The 19,635-nt window shown below is 40.2% G+C and overlaps 2 protein-coding genes across 6 annotated transcripts in view; one reads left to right on the top strand and one right to left on the bottom strand.

The window, feature by feature from the left end:
* The window catches only part of FAM185A (family with sequence similarity 185 member A), a 183,385-nt gene that overhangs the window by 32,545 nt on the left and 131,205 nt on the right, over positions 1-19,635 (bottom strand). The window lies entirely within an intron of this gene.
* The window catches only part of FBXL13 (F-box and leucine rich repeat protein 13), a 269,907-nt gene that overhangs the window by 193,687 nt on the left and 56,585 nt on the right, over positions 1-19,635 (top strand). For all 5 annotated transcript variants that reach the window (XM_063667682.1, XM_054494956.2, XM_054494957.2 and 2 more), the window contains 5 exons: positions 42-140; positions 670-787; positions 888-1,050; positions 5,879-5,998; positions 6,742-6,868. In XM_063667682.1, coding sequence (XP_063523752.1) covers positions 42-140; positions 670-787; positions 888-1,050; positions 5,879-5,998; positions 6,742-6,868 — 627 coding nt within the window. The remainder of the gene's footprint in view (positions 1-41; positions 141-669; positions 788-887; positions 1,051-5,878; positions 5,999-6,741; positions 6,869-19,635) is intronic.

The following is a 19,635-nucleotide window of genomic DNA, read 5'->3' as shown; positions in this document are numbered from 1 at the left end:
CTAATGCATTCTCCCATTATTTTCTACTCTGTACAATTCAGATTTCAGTCCAAGGCTTCAGGTACATTGCAAACAGCTGCACTGGAGTTATGCATCTTACCATTAATGACATGCCAACTCTGACGGACAACTGTGTAAAAGTAGGTAGTTGGGAAGTACCTTTTCTTTTCTGTCCCATGAGATAGGTATATGTTCTAATGGCTTGAATTACTGAAAAATATGAATGGACTTTTCATTTTAGTTATTTTTAAAATAGTAATAAAATCATTTAAAAGTTTCCACACATGCACATACCCTTGAAAACATTTGAATCCTTAAATATCCTAAGAAACCTTGTTTCACAGTTAGGATTTTTTTTAGTGATGTTATAGCCTAAGCACAAACTTTGAGTTTAGTTCTCCATGCTAAGCTGCCAAATGTAGTAATTTTTTTCAGTAGTCCATTTCTCATATTTTCCCATACTCTTAGTACATGATTTAATTCTGATTCCTCCACATTAGTCAAATGTAGGTGTATTAAAATGTATTGAAAAATCCAGTTTTCTTTGAAATTAGGAAAATTAATAGTTAACATGTCTGTCTCTAATATATTGAAGAAAAAAATGACTTCATTACCTTGCTAAACCTGTTCTGTACACTTGATTAATTTAATCATTTTTTTCTTCTGAAGGCTTTAGTTGAAAAATGCTCTCGTATTACATCGCTGGTTTTCACTGGTGCACCGCATATCACCGATTGTACTTTCAAAGCTCTTTCTACTTGTAAACTCAGAAAGATCCGATTTGAAGGTCTGTTATATTAAAAATGTGGTTCAGCATTATCGTTTACTTTTACTCTTGTGGCATTCTAAATACAATACTTGTCTTTTCTTCTGTTTTTTAAAAACAGGAAATAAAAGGGTTACTGATGCATCCTTCAAATCTGTAGACAAGAATTATCCAAATCTCAGTCACATTTATATGGCTGACTGCAAGGGAATAACAGACAGCAGCCTCAGATCCCTTTCACCTTTGAAGCAACTGACTGTGTTGAATTTGGCAAATTGTGTAAGGTAATGAGTCATTCAGTAATATATTCAAGAAACGTTGATTATCTAGTATGTGCCAGGTTCTCTCCTAAGGAACTTATGGTTCGTAGGGTAAACATGAAAGTCAAGAGTCCACGTGTTAGAGGTAAGTGCAGAGTTCTGTGGTTATAAGAAAGAGGGGCTCCCAACCCAGGTTGATTTTATGGGGTGTAGGTGGAGCTCAGGATATGAGGAATTATGGACCCTTGTAAAATTAAGGAAACTCACAGGAATACTTACAGGCTACCTTTCCTATTGAGGGTTTCCATAGCTAGTTCAGTTAACATGATCTTTTCCCACATGGACTTTCTGACTTGCTTATGAAGAACCAATCTCATTGAAGGTTTTCCTCTTGGGTACTGGTTAGATTTTTCCTCTGTGTAGAATTTCTGACAAATGGACAGAGGGTGGGTTCTTACTGAAATCCTTTCTTTAGCTGGGCCACTATTGGACTATTCTCCTGGTATTCTCAGGAGCAAATTCTGTTTTGTTTTGTTTTGTTTTTGAAACAGAGTCTCGCTCTGTTGCCCAGGCTGGAGGGCAGTGGCACAATCTCAGCTCACTGCAACCTCCGCCTCCCGTGCTCAAGTGATTTTCCAGCCTCAGCCTCCTGAGTAGCTGGGATTACAGGTGTGTGCCACCCCACATGACTAATTTTTGTATTTTTAGTAGAGAGAGGGTTTTACCATTTTGGCCAGGCTGTTCTCGAATTCCTGACCTCAAGTGATCCACCTGCCTCAGCCTCCCAAAATACTGGGAATACAGGTGTGAGCCTCTGCACCCGGCCAAGGATCAAGAGGTTTCTTGCTGAAACCCGTTACCCGGTGGGTAGCTCAGACTCTTACCTATGTAGAATTCTTATAATCTTATAGGGCCAGATAATAACAAAATAGCATTTGATCCACAAAATAGTACTTGATCCACATTGAAGTTGGCTAATATTTGGGAAAGCACAAGACAGCATAATAATCTAAGCTACACAGAATCTTTTATTTATTTATTTATATTTTTTAGAGACAAGGTCTTGCTCTGTTGCCCAGGCTGAAGTACAGTTGCACAGTTACTGTAACCTTGAACTCCTGGGCTCAAGTGATCCTCCAGCCTCAGCCTCCCAAGCAGCTAGAACTACAAGGCACACTCCATCATATCCAGCTAATTTTTGAATTTTTCTAGAGACAAGGTCTCACTATATTGCCCAGGCAGGTCTCAAACTCCTGGCTTCAAATTATCCTTCCACCTTGGCCTCCCAAAATGCTGGGATTATAGGCATGAGCCACTGCACTGGCCCACTACACAGAATCTCAACCTATGTTGCCTGTTATTAAAATGGGGAGGCAGCATGGGTCATTGGGAGCTGGGGGAGATATAAGGGTTTGGAATGGGAAAAACCTGGATTAGGAAATGAGGGCTCCAGCCAAGGGCCAGTGAAGAATTAAAGCCTCCTGCCAACAGCCATGTGAGTGAGCCTGGAAGCAGACCCTACAGCCCCAGTCAAACCTTCAGATGACTGAAGCTCCAGCTGGCATCTTGACTACACACTCATGAGAGACCCTGAGCTAGAACCACTCTAGTTCACTTCTAAATCCCGGAGGTCCAGAAACTGGGAGATAATAAATGTTTGCCATTTAAGCCACAAAGTTTGGATCAATTTGTTACATAGTAATAATAACAGTGAGACACACACGCACACACACACACAGTACATACACAAGTGTGTATCAACTAATTCTATCTGTACGAATATGTGAAATAAAACTGAATTTCATTCTTGTATTTCATGCAGGCTTCTGCAGGTTAATTAATCTTTTTTTTTTTTTTTTTGAGATGGAGTCTCACTCTGTCACCCAGGCTGGAGTGCAGTGGTGCGATCTTGGCTCACTGCAACCTCTGCCTGTTGGGTTCAAGTGATTCTCCTGCCTCAGCCTCCCAAGTAGACAGGTGCCCACCATCATCCCCGGCTAATTTTTGTATTTTTGTAGGACGGGGTTTCACCTTGTTGGCCAGGCTGGTCTTGAACTCCTAACCTCAGGCAACCCACCTGCCTCAGCCTCCCAAAATGATGGGATTACAGGCGTGAGCCACTGCGCCTTGCCTAATTAATCTTAAATGGAAGTTTTCTGCCTCCAGAAGTAGAGGTGACGAGACACTTCAAAGGGCTCTGCCAAAAATATTCAGATCCTTGATTAAATATATTTTCAATATATTGCTGAGCTCACGAAGAGTAAGAGAAATATCCAGTAGCTCTGAATCCCCTGATTCTTTTCTACTCTCTCAATGAACAAATTCCTTGAGATGAATAGTGAATAGCCAGCAAACATAAAAGGTTGAGCAGCTCTGAGCACAAATTTTATGACAATTGCCTTTGAGAGAATCAGCTCTGAGCAAGACTCAAAGTAGGGAGGCAGAACCTGACTTCTGCAGGGTTTGTACCTCTTTAAGAGGGACAGAGTGGTCTCAGGTAGGTAGTTCCTGAGCTCCTGGAAGAAGTTAGCACAAAGCTTCTCAGGCTAGAGATTAAGATCAAATAAATAGATGCTCAAACTCAAAGATTGTCAAAATGCGCAAAGATACAAGTCACCATGAGAAAGAGTCACAGAAACGGCAAAATACATTTGACCTTCAGGTAATTCAGATACAGGAATTGTCAGACATGGATTGTTAAGTAAACATGTATGAAATATTCAAAGAAATAAAAAATGGAATCAGAAATATGAGCAGACAACCAAACATGATAAAACAATTAGATTTATCTGGGAAAAAAACCTAACTTTTAGAAACAAGTGATGTAATATAGTTATTGAAATAAACAATGGAATGCTGATCAGCAGATTAGAACTCACAGAGGAGAGAAGTATAAAGCTGGAAGATCATTCCGAAGAAATGACAACAGAGGGAGGATGAAAAAGTATAACATATAGGGTAAAAAGATAAAGCTTAGTATCAGAGTTTTAAGATTTTAAAATGTATATATAAGAGTTAAACCTAAAATAGTAAGTTGGATAGTTAAAGAATATATGTTTTTCTCAAACACACATCAATCCTTTAAAAAATCATCCATGGACAAAATTTAAAAGCAAGTTCTAGCAACTTTCAAACTATTTTTATCAACAAATGGTATTCTCTCACTACAAAGCAATGGGAATCAGCAACAAAAAGATAAATTAAAAATACGTATTTAAAAGAATTTAAAAGTAAAAATCCTAAGTTGTCAGAATCACCTGAGGAGCTGAATAAAACTATAGATGCCCGTCGGGCGTGGTGGCTCACACCTGTAATCCCAGGACTTTGGGAGGCCCGGGTGGGCAGATCACGAGGTCAGGAGATCGAGACCATCCTGGCTAACATGGTGAAACCCCATCTCTACTAAAAATACACAAAATTAGCCAGGCATGGTGGCAGTCGCCTGTAGTCCCAGCTACTCGGGAGGCTGAGGCAGGAGAATGGTGTGAACCCAGGAGGCAGAGCTTGTAGTGAGCTGAGATCGTGCCACTGCACTCCGGCCTGGGCGACAGAGCGAGACTTGGTCTCAAAAATAAACAAACAAACAAACATACAAAAAAAACTATAGATGCCGAAGCCCCACTTTAGAGCTATTGAGTCTGAATCTTTAGGGATGAAACCCCAGCTTGTGTATTAAAAAAAAAAGAAAAAACACAGCATGGATAGTTTTGGTATCCAGGTTTGGCTCTAACTGCATTAACCAATTAATTTGGATCATTACCTCAGTAATCTTTTCCATTGACTTTTAATCCTTTCTTGACTATAATATGAATTTCTACACACACACACACACACACACACACACACATACACATACACACATCCTTAACTGCTTTCCTAGGTGCTGGCACACTCCCCCTCTTATAGGTGGAAGGTTGATGGGCACAGCAGGCATCACATCCACCTACTATGGCTCATTCAGCTGAAACAGGATATCTTTTGCCTTAACTGCTCAGTTCTTTGCAAATCTGAACAAACAGAGGGTGTAACGGATGTCAGCAATCAGCATGTTTTGCTCCCAATGTTCTTCCCATCTGTACGCCCACCTGTAGAGCTGTTGTGAAACTGCCTCTTAGGATTGCATTGGTGGAAACTCCTGTCCTGCTTTATTTGCTGAAATGCTTCTTAGAAGGATCTGGTGGTTCTCAAATGGAATTAGAAATGAAGATCCCAATGGAAGACAGGGAACTGATGGGCCAAACAGACATCCAGCCATTTATAAAGCAAGATCAACATGGTAGGGGTATGGCAGTGACACACAGAAGAAGTTTCTGATTAGGATAGTTTGGGAAGGCTGAGGTCAACGTCTTCTTCCAGCATCAGGTTTTCTCTGATTCAGAAGGAAAGAAGCCAAAGGTCTCATGTTGGGTTTCCTATCCAGCAAATTGACCTTGTATTTAGTGAAAATTCCTCCAAAATCATGGCAGTAGTTTGACTGTTAGTCTTGGTTCTCACTCTCCTAAGTTTTGATCTTTTTCTTTTGCAGGAAATGGTATCAGGGACTACTTAACTTGATCACTTTTTAACCCAAGAGAAAAAGACCTTGAGGGCCATCTGTCTTATTAAAAATTATGAACAAAGGAACAGAAATAACATTTTAATTAATACTTCTCCCATTCCTCTCATTTATACATTTTATTACATTAAAATCTATATAATCAAATTTGGTTTTAAAACATTGACAAAATACCAGTATGTAGATATTAACTTGCTATTTTAGAAATATATTGGGTATGGTAGCTATTACTTTAATACTATTCTATATGTTTATATATAGAATCACATGTAAAGTTTTTCTCACTCTTTCCTACAGAATTGGTGATATGGGACTAAAGCAATTTCTTGATGGTCCTGCAAGCATAAAGATAAGAGAGCTAAATTTAAGCAACTGTGTGCAGCTAAGTGATGCCTCTGTTATGAAACTATCTGAGCGGTATGATAAAACAGTCTTTTACATCATATCATTAGTATTGTATATTTGATAACAGGAGACATGAGACACCTAAAAGCAAAGATTTCATGACATTTGGGGGAACATCAGAGATGCCCAGAAGCTGGTTAAATGTTCAGTGAAACCATGTGAAAGACATTGAAGTCATAGATTGGACCAATTTTTAAATTATATTATTATATTTAAATTACATCTGAGAGGGAGTCGTTCCTGAAATGATGAATAACTAGATGTGGGTGGCTTCCCTGTACTTTTTCAAGGAGATTTTCTCTAATCTCCCTTTTCAAGGAGATTATCTTTACTCCAGCATTTCCCAAGGGGTGTTCTGGCTGGTTAGTTTATTCTTGACTCCCCTCTTGTCAGAGGTCTTGTACAATTCCTGTAGCAAACTTGTAAGGGATAAGTAGGGTTCTTAACTTGCACTTTTAATGGTCATTCACTGTGGTACTTACATGATAGTTTTTGATATGTGACATATTTTTTCCTTATTAGAAATTGCAATATGAAACTATATAACAGAAAGAAAGTCATATAATAATCTACTGCCCTTTCATGCAACTTCGTAATGTCAAATTACTTTCTACTTTTAGTCTTACTTTTATGTTGAGTAAAGGAAAATCTTTGCTTCAATACCATTTGTTTTCCCGAGATAGTTTTTATATGAAGAAATTGCTTACTGACAATATGATTGACAGCTAAAATTAATTCATGCTACTTTCTTTTAGTTGCCCTAATTTAAACTACTTGAGTTTACGAAATTGTGAACATTTGACTGCCCAAGGAATTGGATATATTGTAAACATCTTTTCCTTGGTATCAATAGATCTCTCTGGAACAGACATCTCTAATGAGGTAAAAAAAATTCAAAACAGTACAATGACTTTTATTGTTTTCTATAATACAATTATTTGCTATTTTGTAAATAATGGAGAGAACAATGATATGTTTTATTTCTTATTCTATTATAAAAGTTAAGTTTAGGGATATTGTTTCTAGAAGGGTGATAGAAAAGTTTCTTTGTGAATCAACAGTCATGTTTCTGTTTAAAAAATAGCAAAATACAGTATTTTGAGGAAAGTCATGACAGATCAGAGTATGTCATGATAATTTGAGATTTGTTTCATTATAAAGTTTGGTCAATGTGGAGATAATATATGTTAGATGGCTTAACTATATTTTTCTTACGGATTGCACATTTTATGAGACTACCTGAATGTCTTGAGATCTGTCTTTAGTTCAAGACTAAACTCTAGCAATGGCCTCAACAAATCTACAAAAGGATATGGAATTCATTTCCTGCAAGCTGCTGATTGTATTCATCAGGGTTGAGACTCAGGCCACATCCATCTTATCCCTCTGGGACTGCCCCATTTACTAATCAAAAGGAGGATAACCCTGAGAGATTTGCCATGTTTCTGAAAGAACTAAATGGGCTATAGTTATATAAGGAATATATGGACTTCTCTTGAAAATCATGCATTTGGAGGGATATAGGAAGACAATATCTTATATCCTATATCTTTCCTATATAGGAGGGATATAGGAAGATATAGGGAGGTAAGGATCCCTCCTCCATCTGCTTGCTAAATCCCTATTCATCCCTGAAATATCAACTGTCTATGAGGGCCTTCTCTGGGAAGCCCTACCTTGCAGGCAAGCACTGGAATTTCTCTGTTTGCATCTCCAGCCCCAGTGCATCCTTTAACATAAACTGTTTCTCACTGCATTGCAGACATCTGTTATGTGTTTATCCTTTGTCAACATTCGGTGGGGTCTTTTAAATGAAGAACTAGATCTGTTCTTTGGTCTAGGTTCTTTCCTTTCTTTATCTATGAATGAACTTGGATTCAGCCTCCTTTCTGCTAGATGACCTCCTCTTCCCTTCCATATCATCCACGAGTGATATGAGATTGTGGGTAGGGAGCAGTACCATGGAATCAACTCATTATGGCAGGGTCAGTGTCTGTTCTTCTCAATGTTGTCTTCTGTCCAAGCTGCAATTCACTGAGATGTATGAGGGCCCATTTGGTGTTTAGTTTCCCGTCCAGGTGGATCCCTGATGTCTCTTCCTTGTTCCAACTCCAAGGCCCCTTCAAGTCTTCAGGCTTCCCTGTCATGTATGCCTTGCTCTGGGCTCCTCTGGGTCTTTCTGGGTCATGGAGATCCTGTGAGGCTGTCTTAGGTCCACAGTCCTAGATACCTGCTGGAGACATTTTCTTGCTTCCACATCATGAATGTGTTTGCCCTCAAACTCATGACTCACCCTCCCCTTGCTTTGCTACAGGGTGACTCACACAAGTCAACTAGATTCCATGTTAGGGTTGATACTTGTGAGACATTTGTGAGTTATTAAAGGGCCAGTAGAAGGGACATTCCAGGGTTTTCCTCTACCTTTCTTTGCATCATCACCATCAGCTGCATTTCCTTAGTGTTCTACTCCCCTCTGAACCACAGGCCTGCTGTGGTTCCAGCTTCCCTGAATGACCTCAGCCTCTGGGCTTCAATAACATCTTATCTTCCCATTGTCCTGTCAGCATAGGGACAGTAGTGGCTTCCTACAGCTGCTAAGTTCTAGATTTTGTCACTGTCCCATTTGGCTTCTCAGTTTCTCTACCACCTATATAGCCACTCCCCCATTAAAATTAAATCTCCTCAGTTTTGCATGCTCAGGGTTGTTTCTGCTTTTCCCATTGACTCTTAACTGATACAATGACGAGCACAGGAACACTCTGTCTTATTGCTTTTATCAACCCTACTGGGAAAGGTGGAATGGGTTCCCATCTACTTAGGCCCCCAAGCCTACCTGGGGGTTCCAACTTTCTCTCTAGGTGGATAGAGAGTGAGAAGGTCTAGAACAGACCCCCATATGATGAATTTCTCAGCATTTGCTTCCCTCTGGCTCTCCCCTCCCCTCCTCTTTTCCCCTGTCCTGTCCTTTCCTCCTCTCCCTTCTCATCTTCTTCCCCTCCACCTCCTCTCTCCCCTCTTCTCATATTTGCTCCTTTCCTTTTGACATAGATTCTTTTCCTAATCTGGGGGTGGAAAAAATGTTCCAACCGATTACATGGTTTTGAAAAATGTTATGCCCCAAGTCTTTCAGGGCTTGGGCTTTGAAGCTTAAAGGCCCAGGATTTTTATCCTGTGTTCTTTTGTAAGAACCTTTTCCTGACACATAGGAGTAGAATCGCCAGCTGTTGTCTGAAGGGTCACAGAGTGACAAGAAGTAGAGAATCAAAGCACATTATAAAACACATCAAAATATAATTCCCCCACAGCACTTACCACAAGGCTGAAGTGCCTGGGGGAATATTTGTTGACTGAATGGAGTAAAGGTTAAAATGCTTTATTTAGTTTTTAGCATTTGAGGAAAGCTCAGATTTTATTTTTAAAGACTGTATATTAAAATTTTATCTACAGAGGACAAGTTAAAAATTTAGGAATATAGGCCAGGCACGATGGCTCATGCCTGTAATCCCAGCACTTTGGGAGACTGAGGCAGGCAGGTCACTTGAGCCCAAGAATTTGAGACCAGCCTGGGTAACATGATGAAACCCCATCTCTACCAAACATACAAAAATTAGCCAGGTGTGGTGATGTGCACCTATAGACCCAGCTACTCAGGAGGCTGAGAGGTGGGAGTATGGCTTGAGCCCAGAAGGTTGAGGCTGCAGTGAGCTGTGATTGTACCACTGCACTCCAGCCTGGGAAACCTGGGCAACAGAGTAAGATCCTGTCTCAAGAAAACAAAAAACAAAAAACTTAGGAGTATAGCCTCGAGTTCTAGTCTCTGTTTTTATTTTCTTCTGAAGCATATATGTAATTTAAGAGAATTGTAAATGGATATCTATGGGGAGGTATACTAATTGTTTTCTGCTAAAAGATTGAAAAAAATAAGTCTTCTGTTGTTTTCTTCCTCCAAGTCAGTTAAACTCTGATCTAAAAGGCAAATGATTGACAATTACATTGCTACAACCGCTGAGGAAGCTAACCTCAAACAGTCAAGTTAAAATGAGTCAGCCCGGATGTCAACTTGGGCAGCTAAACACCAGCCTGATTGATTATAGGTCTGAGTAACTGCAAATTTGACTACAGACGTAACAATCAGGATTTAAACTCTGGAATGTTACAGATACCCACCAAAGATCAAATGTGACCAGTTGTGCCATTTGGGAGAAAATTTCCCATGTTTTCTAATAATTATGTTCATTCTCAATTCTTAATGGTGAATTTTCAGTTAGAATCGCACTACTCATTTAGTTAACAAGTATTTACTCTGACTACATTGTGCTCAGTGCTGAGAATACTGGAATGAACAAAACAGATATGATTCCTCTTCCTAGTACTTACATTCTAGTGGGAAGACAGGAGTAGGGCAAGTGGTTACAAAGTATGATGAGTGTGAAAAACAGAGAGGGGAAAGCTAACCTGGCTCAGAGATTCTTTTCCCAGAGAAGAAAGGGTGTTCTGTGAGCCAAAGAAGCAGCCCGCGCAAAGGCATAGAGGTTTAAAAGTGTGAGATATCAAGAAACCCACACATTTGGGTATGGCCTGTTGGCGAGAAGTATGGTGAGAGATGATATTTGAGGGGTAGACAGGGGTCAGGTCATTGAGGGCCCAGAGGCCACATTAAGGAATTTGATCTCTGCTCTTTGGGCCGTGGAAGGACATTCAGTATTGTCGGTTAGAACAGTAACATGGTCAGATTTATATTCTGAAAAGGTCACTTCTATCTGCTAGACAGATATGGGAATCATAGATGCATAGTGACCAATTATCAAGTAGTCATCCAGGTGAAAAGTTATGAACGCCTGTGTTAGGGAGAGGGCAGTAAGCATGTAACAAAGTCAGCACAGTTGGGAGACACTGAGGAAGAAGAAACAACGAGATAGAGCTCAACTGAATGTGAGGATAAGGAAGAGAGGGAGTGAATCAAGGATGGCACCAGATTTTTGGCTTGAGCATCTGCATAAAGGATGGTGTGCCTTCCTGAGCCGTGTCCCTTGCACAGTCAGGGAGCAGGTTTGCTGCAGGTTGGGAAAACGAACATGTTTGGTTTGATTCACTTGCAAGACAGCTTTATAGAGATGTTGCTCAGGAAGCTAATTGAAATTCACACCTCAAAAGTAGAAGAGCTCTTTGGGGTTGGAGAGGCTAAAGGGACATTGTGTTCTGAAAAATCATGAAAACTCATGAAGAAGTTGATCAGCAAAGGCAAAAAGCCAGACATTTAGAAATCCAGAAAGATGTTTATTGGAGAGAGCTAACTTAAATGGGGAAAGCAGAGAGGAGAACACAGTTATTTCAAGATTTATGTTTCTTATAATAATCTTATTCTCCTCAGTTATTCCTATTGTGGAAAATAGTGAATCATTTATTGTATCATCCATGAATAAAAGTTGTTTAGGAAGTTACCTACCAAGTACATATTAGGGAAAGAGGAAATATGTCAATTTGCCTCTTCTAATATAAACAGGATAGGGTTTCTAAGTGGGAGAAATAGCTTACTAATGTGATAATATCTTAAGGTATCTTTAGAAATCTTTAATCTCCTACAGCTTTTCAAAATGTTCACTTAAATGGGCTATTATTCATTCCCTTCCTGCTGCAGAGGATTATTTGAATATGAGGTTATATCTCCATGTATATGGAAAAATATTTCCTGCTAGTTAATTGGATTATCATTTACTAAAGACCACAGGATCCATGGTGAGGGCAGTTCAGTCTGTTACTTAAGTTGCCTTAGTCACCGCCATATTTGTTGTTTAAAGGAAAAGTGAGTCACAGCAGTGTTCCAGACAGTGTGCTTAGACAGTGGTTTAAGAAGACTCTTTCATTTGCTTGATTAGAATTTTTTATTATGAGTATAAGATCTCGAGCGTCTGCTATGTAGATAATCTCCTGGAGTCCCCTCACTAGAATATCAGATCCATGAAGACTGAAACTTTGTTTTGCCAGAACCCTGGGAAGTAGTAGCCACTAGATTAATTGCTCATTGAATGAAGGAAAAAAATGCTAGGCTCTAGGATTAACAAATGTGAGTAAGACCTATTTTCTGCAGCCCAATTTGGAAGGGTGAGTGTGGGGAATTTAGATGTGATGGGGCAGGCATAGTGATAGAGGTGAGGAGAGGAAAGGATCTCTTAATTCAGCCTGCCCAACACAGAAGCATGTGAATGTATCCTTGTTCAAGGAACTTGATGTAGCTTAGTCCTGCTAGAATACACTATATAAAAAAGAGACATCATGGAGGGAATGTCATGCTGTGTCAAGGAGATTGGACTTGAACCAATGGGTGATGTGTAGGGGAGTCATAGTCATAGTCAGCCTTCCATTTTAGGTAGATTATTTGGGTTGTTCTCTGGGGGACAGACTGAAAAGGAGAAGGACTGGGGGCAGGGAGGCAAATAGGAGGTATTTTAGTAGTTAAAGGAAGAGATGAGGAGTTCTTGAACTAGGTCAGAGGCTAGAACAAGCATGGAAAGGACATATTAAAGAATGTTTAGTAGCTAAAACTGAAAGAACTTGGTGATTGATTATTGTGGAAAATAAGGACCTTGGTGGAGGGATGGGAGGATAAGAATTGACTTAAAAGTTCTGGCTTTGGAATAAAAAAAAAAAAATTGGCCAGGTGTGGTGGCTCATGCCTGTCATTCTAGCATTTTGGGAGGCTGAGGTGGGCAGATCACTTGAGCTCAGGAGTTCAAGACCAGCTTGGCCAACGTGACACAACCCCATCTCTACAAAAATACAGAAAAAAAAAAAATTAGCCAGGCATGGTGGCATGCACATGTAGTCCCAGCTACCTGGGGGGCTGAGGTGGGAGGATCACTTGAGCCCAGGAGGTCCAGGCTGCAGTGAGCCGAGATTGTACCACTGCACTCTAGCCTGGGTGACAAAGTGAGACCCTGTCTTAAAAAAAAAAAAATTAAAAAAATTTTTTTTTAATCTGGCTTTGAGTGGATGGAGGTCCCACCTCTAAAAAGATAGGTAATATAGGAGAAATAACAGGTTTTGAGAGAACGATGGTTTTAGTTTTATCAGATTGAGTTAGAATCTGTGGGATATTCAGGCCAAAGGATTGGGAGAGAAATGATTACCGTACCTGCAGATGGGGGAGTCATTCTCATGGAGGTGTAAATGTGGCCAAGATCCTCAAGGAGGGTGTAGGGGCATGAGGAGAAATGTACTCCCAGGAAGAATATAGCAGAACATCAGTGTTTAAGGAGTGGAAAGAAGAAGATGAATCCATGAAGGAGACTAAACAAAGAAGGTCAAAAAGATTGTAAGAGAACCAGGTGATGTAGTCAAGTGTGGAGTGTAATGGGAATAACAACAGTGTCTAATAAAACCAAGAAATTAAATCACAGAAAGATGAAAATTAAAGAAAAATTTTTTTAGAGACAGGGTCTCACTCTGTCCCCCAGGCTAGAATGCAGTGGCACCATCAAAACTTACTGCGGCCTCGACCTCCTGGGCTGAAGCAATACTCCTGCTTCAGTCTCCTGAGTAGCTGGGACTATAGGCAAGTGCCACTACACCCAGCTATGACCAAAATTTGAAAGAACATTTACTGTTAATTAAAGAAACCCCTGTCTACCACTCCAGGACCACCTCATGCCCCTACTCTGCTCATTTCCTTTCCCTCAGCTACACTGCTTTCATTTAGCTCCTCAAACAAGCCAAATCCCTTCCTACCTCAGGACCTTTCTGTACGTTACACCTTCTGCCTGGGTCTGTGACTCCTTCCGTTCTTCATGTGCCTGGGTAGGGGCAGATGCTGAGCAAGTAATCACTGATGATAATGACAAAAAAGCATCTTGACATAAGTTAATAGTGCCAATTTTTATATTAATGACATTATTTTTTCTATTGTAAATATTGGTCATGTTGTCCATAATTATCAGAAAATCACACTTCTCAATCTAGATCATTTCAAGGCAATATCAATGGGTTTGTATTATGGATTCATTCTTTAAGAAAACATAAATCATATGGTGATGTTAATGTCTCTAGATTTTTAAAAAATAAGTGTTGTTTAGTTCCTAATGTGCTATATATTATCTCTGCCACATTACAGCATAGTTCCCTAGAGAAGTGTTACCTATTACTATTATCACAGTAATAATGGGTCTTAAATTACGGATAGCATACAGATTATTTTCAAATTGAATTGCAAAAAGAAGAACTCTAATTGAATATAGGCATGCCATTTCCATGTTAGTTTTAATTGTATGTGTTATAAGGCTATCTAGTTTCAGCTATTTCTAGCCAAAAAATCTATTACTAAATACTATACTAGAATAGAAAGGAGCCAATGTGAGAACTTTAATAGTCATTGGTAGAGTCTAATCATCTCTTATAACTGCCCATCTGCCTCCTCTCCATCCCCACTGCCCCTGGCTTAGTTCAAGCACTATTTCTCATACTCACCTAAGCTTCCAGCATGCAAATCTTAGTCTGTCTATAAAAACACACACAGACCAGTGGAACAAAATAGAGAAACCAGAAATAAGCCCACACATTTATAACAAGCTGATTTTTGAAAAAGGCACCAAGAACACACATTGGGGAAGGAACATTCTCTTCAACAAATGGTGCTGGGAAACCTGGATAGCTACATGCAGAAGAATGGAACTAGATTCCTATCTCTCACCGTATACAAAAATCAACTCAGAATGGATTAAGGACTTAAATGTAAGAGCCAGAAATATGAAACTATTTGAATAAAGAATAGACGAAACACTTTAGGACATTGGTTTGGGCAAAGATTTTTTTGGATGGTACCTGAAAAACACAGGCAACAAAAGAAAAAAAATAGACATGGTATTACATCAACCTAAAAAGCTTCTGTACAGCAAAGGAAACAGCAGAGTGAAGAGACCACCTATGGAATGGGAGAAAATATTTACAAACTATGCTTACCTGACAAGGGTTCAATATCCAGAGTATACAAGGAACTCAAACAACTCAGTAACAGAAAAACAAATAATCTGATGGGCAAAAGACCTGAATAGATATTTCTCAAAAGAAGATATACATGTATACGGCCAACAAGTACATGAAGAAATACTCAACATCATTAACACCAGGGAACTGCAAATCAAAACTGCAATGAGCTATTGCCTCATGCCAGTTAGAATGGCTATTATCAAAAAGCAAAAAGTAGCAAATGCAGGTGAGGATGTGCAGAAAGGGGAACTCTTATAGACTGTTGATGGAAATTACAGTTAGTACAGCCATTATGGAAAACATTATCGAGGTTCCTCAGAAAATTAACAATAGAACTATCATATGTTCTGGCAATCCCACTACTTGGTATATATCCAAAGGAAATGAAATCAAGCCAGGCACAGAGGCTCATGCCTGCAATCCCAGCACTTTGGGAGGCCAAGGCTGGCAGATCACTTGAGGCCAGGAGTTCAAGACCAGCCTGGCCAACATGGCGAAACCTCGTCTCTACTAAAAATACAAAAATTAGCTGGACATGGTGGTGCATACCTGTGATCCCAGCTACTTGGGAGGCTGAAGCATAAGAACTGCCTGAACCCAGGAGGCAGAGGTTGCAGTGAGCCCAGATAGTGCCACTGCACTCCAGCCTGAGTGACAGAGTGAGACTATCTCAAAAACAAAACAAAACAAAAATAAAAACCACAAAGGAAATGAAATCAGTATGTCAAAGAGATATCTGCACTCCCATGTGCACTGCAGCCAATATATACAATCTTCCTAAGTGTCCATCAATGGATGAATGGATTAAAAAATGTGATATATATAGGAAAATAGAATACTATTCAGCCCAAAAAAGAGTGAAATCTTTTCATTTGTGACAACATGGATGAACCTAAAGGACATTGTGTTAAGTGAAATAATCCAAGCACAGAAAGACAAATATCTCATGATCTCACTTATATGCAGAATCTAAAAAAAAAGGGATCTCATAGAAGTAGAGAGGAGAATAATGGTTACCAGAGGCTGGGGAGGGAGTGGTGAGGGGAGATGAGGAGAGGTTCGTCAATAGGTACAAAGTTACAGTGAGATAGGAGGAATAAGTTCTGGTGTTCTATTGCACAGTAGGGTGACGGTGACTATAGTTAACAATAATGTATTATTGTATATTTCAAAGTAGCTAGAAGAAGGGATTCTAAATGTGCTCACCACAAAGAAATGATCAATGAGGTGATAGGTATGCTAATTACTCTGATTTGATCATTACACAATGTTTACATGTGTTGAAACATCACACTGTATCCCATAAATAGGCACAATTATTTTGTGTCAGTAAAAAACAAACCTTAAAAAGTATCTGGCCGGACACGGTGGCTCACGCCTGTAATCCCAGCACTTTGGGAGGCTGAGGCAGGCGGATCACGAGATCAAGAGATTGAGACCATCCTGGCTAACACGGTGAAACCCCGTCTCTACCAAAAATACAAAAAAAAAAATTAGCCAGGCATGGTGGCGGGTGACTGTAGTCCCAGCCATAGGAGGCTGAGGCAGGAGAATGGCGTGAACCCAGGAGGCGGAGCTTGCAGTGAGCCGAGATTGCGCCACTGCACTCCAGTCTGGGCGACACAGCAAGACTCTGTCTCAAAAACAACAACAACAACAAAAAATACACACACACACACACACACACACACACACACACAGACACACATACATACATATATTCTGAGCCTATCACTCCCTGGCTCAGAGTTCCTTGGGGACTCCACACTGCTTACAGTATCGATGGGCTGGTGGACCAAGCTCTTCCCAAGGCGGCCCTTGGCCACCCCTGCAGCCCTACTTCCAGCTGACTCCCGCCTCTCATCCTCAGCTCCAGAGACACAGAACTGACTCTCCTACAGCTCCTCAAACATGCCGTGTTCTTGTTTCCCCGTCTCTACAAGTTATTCCCTCTGTCTGAAACACCTTCTCCCCTACTTGTCCACCTAGTAAATTCTTCTTTTTTTTGTTTGTTTGTTTGGGTTTTTTTGGATAAAGAGTCTTTCTGTGTCACTTAGTCCAGAGTGCAGTGGCATCATCATAGCTCACTGCAACCTCAACCTTCTGGGCTCAAGCAATCCTCCTGCCTCAGCCTCCCGAGTAGCTGGGACTACAGGCACACACCATCACGACTGGCTGATTTTTCAATTTTTCTTTTGTAGAGATGGGGTCTTGCTATGTTCCCTGGGCTGGGCTGAAACTCCTGGGCTCAAGTGATCCTCTTGCCTTGGCCTTCCAAAGTGTTGAGATGATAGGTGTCAGCTGTCATGCCTGGCCTTGCTTATCTCTTAAGTTTCAGCTGTGGGGAAGCTTTCCTAGAATTTCTGGGCAGGCTTAGGATCTCCTTCTTTGTATTTCCACTGCACTTTGTATATGTCTCTACTGAAGCAGTCAGCTCGTTATATTCTAGTGTCTGTTCCATGCCTGTTTCCCTATAGCACTGTAAGCTTCCCAAGAGCAGAGACTGGACCATCCCATCTTTGGGATGCCTAGCAAGATGCCTAGTTCATAGGAGGCACACAAAATGTTTGATCAGTGAGTGAATGAATGAATCTGGCACCATTTCCTTCCTCTTAACCAAATACTTAAGGCTTCTTTAAATTCCACATTGTCTCAGCTATGCTCTGGGCTGGAGTGGAAGCACTTACAGCTGCGTGTCTTAATCTGATGATACACTTGCAAGAGACCACCCATCTGCATGGAACACACACACAAATAAAGCCTGAGTCCAGTGAAGCAAAACCTCCAAAGCAGGAAACACATGAAATCACTTGGGATTCAAGAAATAGGAAGAATGAGAGTTGAAAGGAAGCACAGTAGTTCAGAGACAAGTGGATTTGCCATGGATTTTCAAAAAGCACATAACAAGAAGTCTGCCCAGTTATGGGCTTTTGGTTTCTTTCATATGGAGCTGGACCTCTCCTAGTCCTCCTCAGGCCCTTCTCTCCAGCCAGTGGCCTTATATGACTATGTTGGTCCCATCAAGCTAGTGATAGTGGTTCCTTCTCACAGAGGTTATGGTCCGTTGTCTCCTGTTTCTAGCAAAGTGCCTACTAAAAACACTGCAAACAGAAGTGACCAACTTGAGCCTGTCACTTCCCTCAAGATGGATCTTTGGCAGCATGACTCTCCTGTCTACCTCCATCAGGTAGAAGGCAAGCAGTCTCAAGGCAAGTTGATCTACTTCCAGGTAACAGAGATGCCAATTTTCCTTCCTTCTATAAGCATCACAATACAGAATCTATGTCTGTGGTGTTCAAAGCTTGCTTTCCTTTAGACTTGTAGGTCAATAAATTAGGTCAGAGAGGTTGATACATTTTAAAATGAAATATGATTACAAAATTCATACTAACAATTGATTAAGTAGAAATAAACAAAAATAATTGAGAAGACTAGTAGTTCCAGCTACCGAGGAAGCTGATGCTGGAGGATCCCTTGAGCCCAGCAGTTTGAGATCAGCCTGGGTGATACAGCGAGACACTGCCTCTTAAAAAGTAAAATAAAATAGGCTGGGCACAGTGGCGCACCCCTGTAATCCCAGCACTTTGGAAGGCCAAGGCAGGTGGATCACGAGGTCAAGAGATCGAGACCATCCTGCCCAACATGGTGAAACCCCGTCTCTACTGAAAAAAAAACAAAAATTAGCCAGGTGTGGTGGTGTGTGCCTGTAGTCCCAGCTACTTGGGAGGCTGAGGCAGGAGGATTGCTTGAATCCGGGAGGGAGAGGTTGCACTGAACCGAGATCGCGCCACTGCACTCCAGCCTGGTGACAGAGCAAGACTCTGTCTCAAACAAAAACAAAAACAAACAAACAACAACAACAAAAAACACAAATAAATAAAATAATTGAGAAGAAAAAGTACATTGTATTTATAAAATCGTAATTACTAACTAGAGTAGAAAAGGGAAGATCGCTTGGGAGATGAAGAGAAATTTTTGAGAACATTGTACATGACAGTATTATCAGTGAATTTAGAAAGAGGATGTGCTAATTGAGATAATACATATTTCCAAGTATAACTTTTGTTCTTTATTTCTGAAAGAATGTGGTAGGCAATACCAAACAGAGCAAATCTTTCAGAAAGAAGCATGTGAAATGTAAATCCCGATTCAAAGAATTCCAAATGAAAATGCATTTCATCCAGAAATTCTGAGAGTATGCCAGCAAGATAAGAGAAAATTGAGTCCGTATAAATAGATAATTTTATAAGTAGACCAATTCACTCAACAAATATTTACTCATTGTCAACTATATATCATACACATTGTTAAGTTCTGGGAGTACCAAACTGAAAGAGTACTGGTCTCAAGGTACAGTCTAATGGCAAAATAACAACAACAAGAAAAGCAACACCACTGTATAGTTAAAAGTTACTAAAAGCATGAATTAGAGTATGGGTTCATGTCTTGGCTGGTGCCACGGCACTTTGAGACCACAGGCAAGTTACTCAATTTCTTTGTGCCTCCATTTCCTTCTCTTTAAAATGGTGATTATAATATTACCTACCTCACAGTGTTGTTATGAGGATTAAGTAAGGCAATGCATGTAAGCTGGCACATGGCAAGCACTATATGCATCTTAGTGATTATTTATTTGAATTATGACATAATGAGATTTGTTTGCTGAAAAG

The sequence above is a fragment of the Pongo pygmaeus genome, chromosome 6 (assembly GCF_028885625.2).
Source record: "Pongo pygmaeus isolate AG05252 chromosome 6, NHGRI_mPonPyg2-v2.0_pri, whole genome shotgun sequence".
Taxonomy (NCBI): Eukaryota; Metazoa; Chordata; class Mammalia; order Primates; family Hominidae; genus Pongo; species Pongo pygmaeus.
This window is presented reverse-complemented; position numbering and strand designations above follow the sequence as displayed.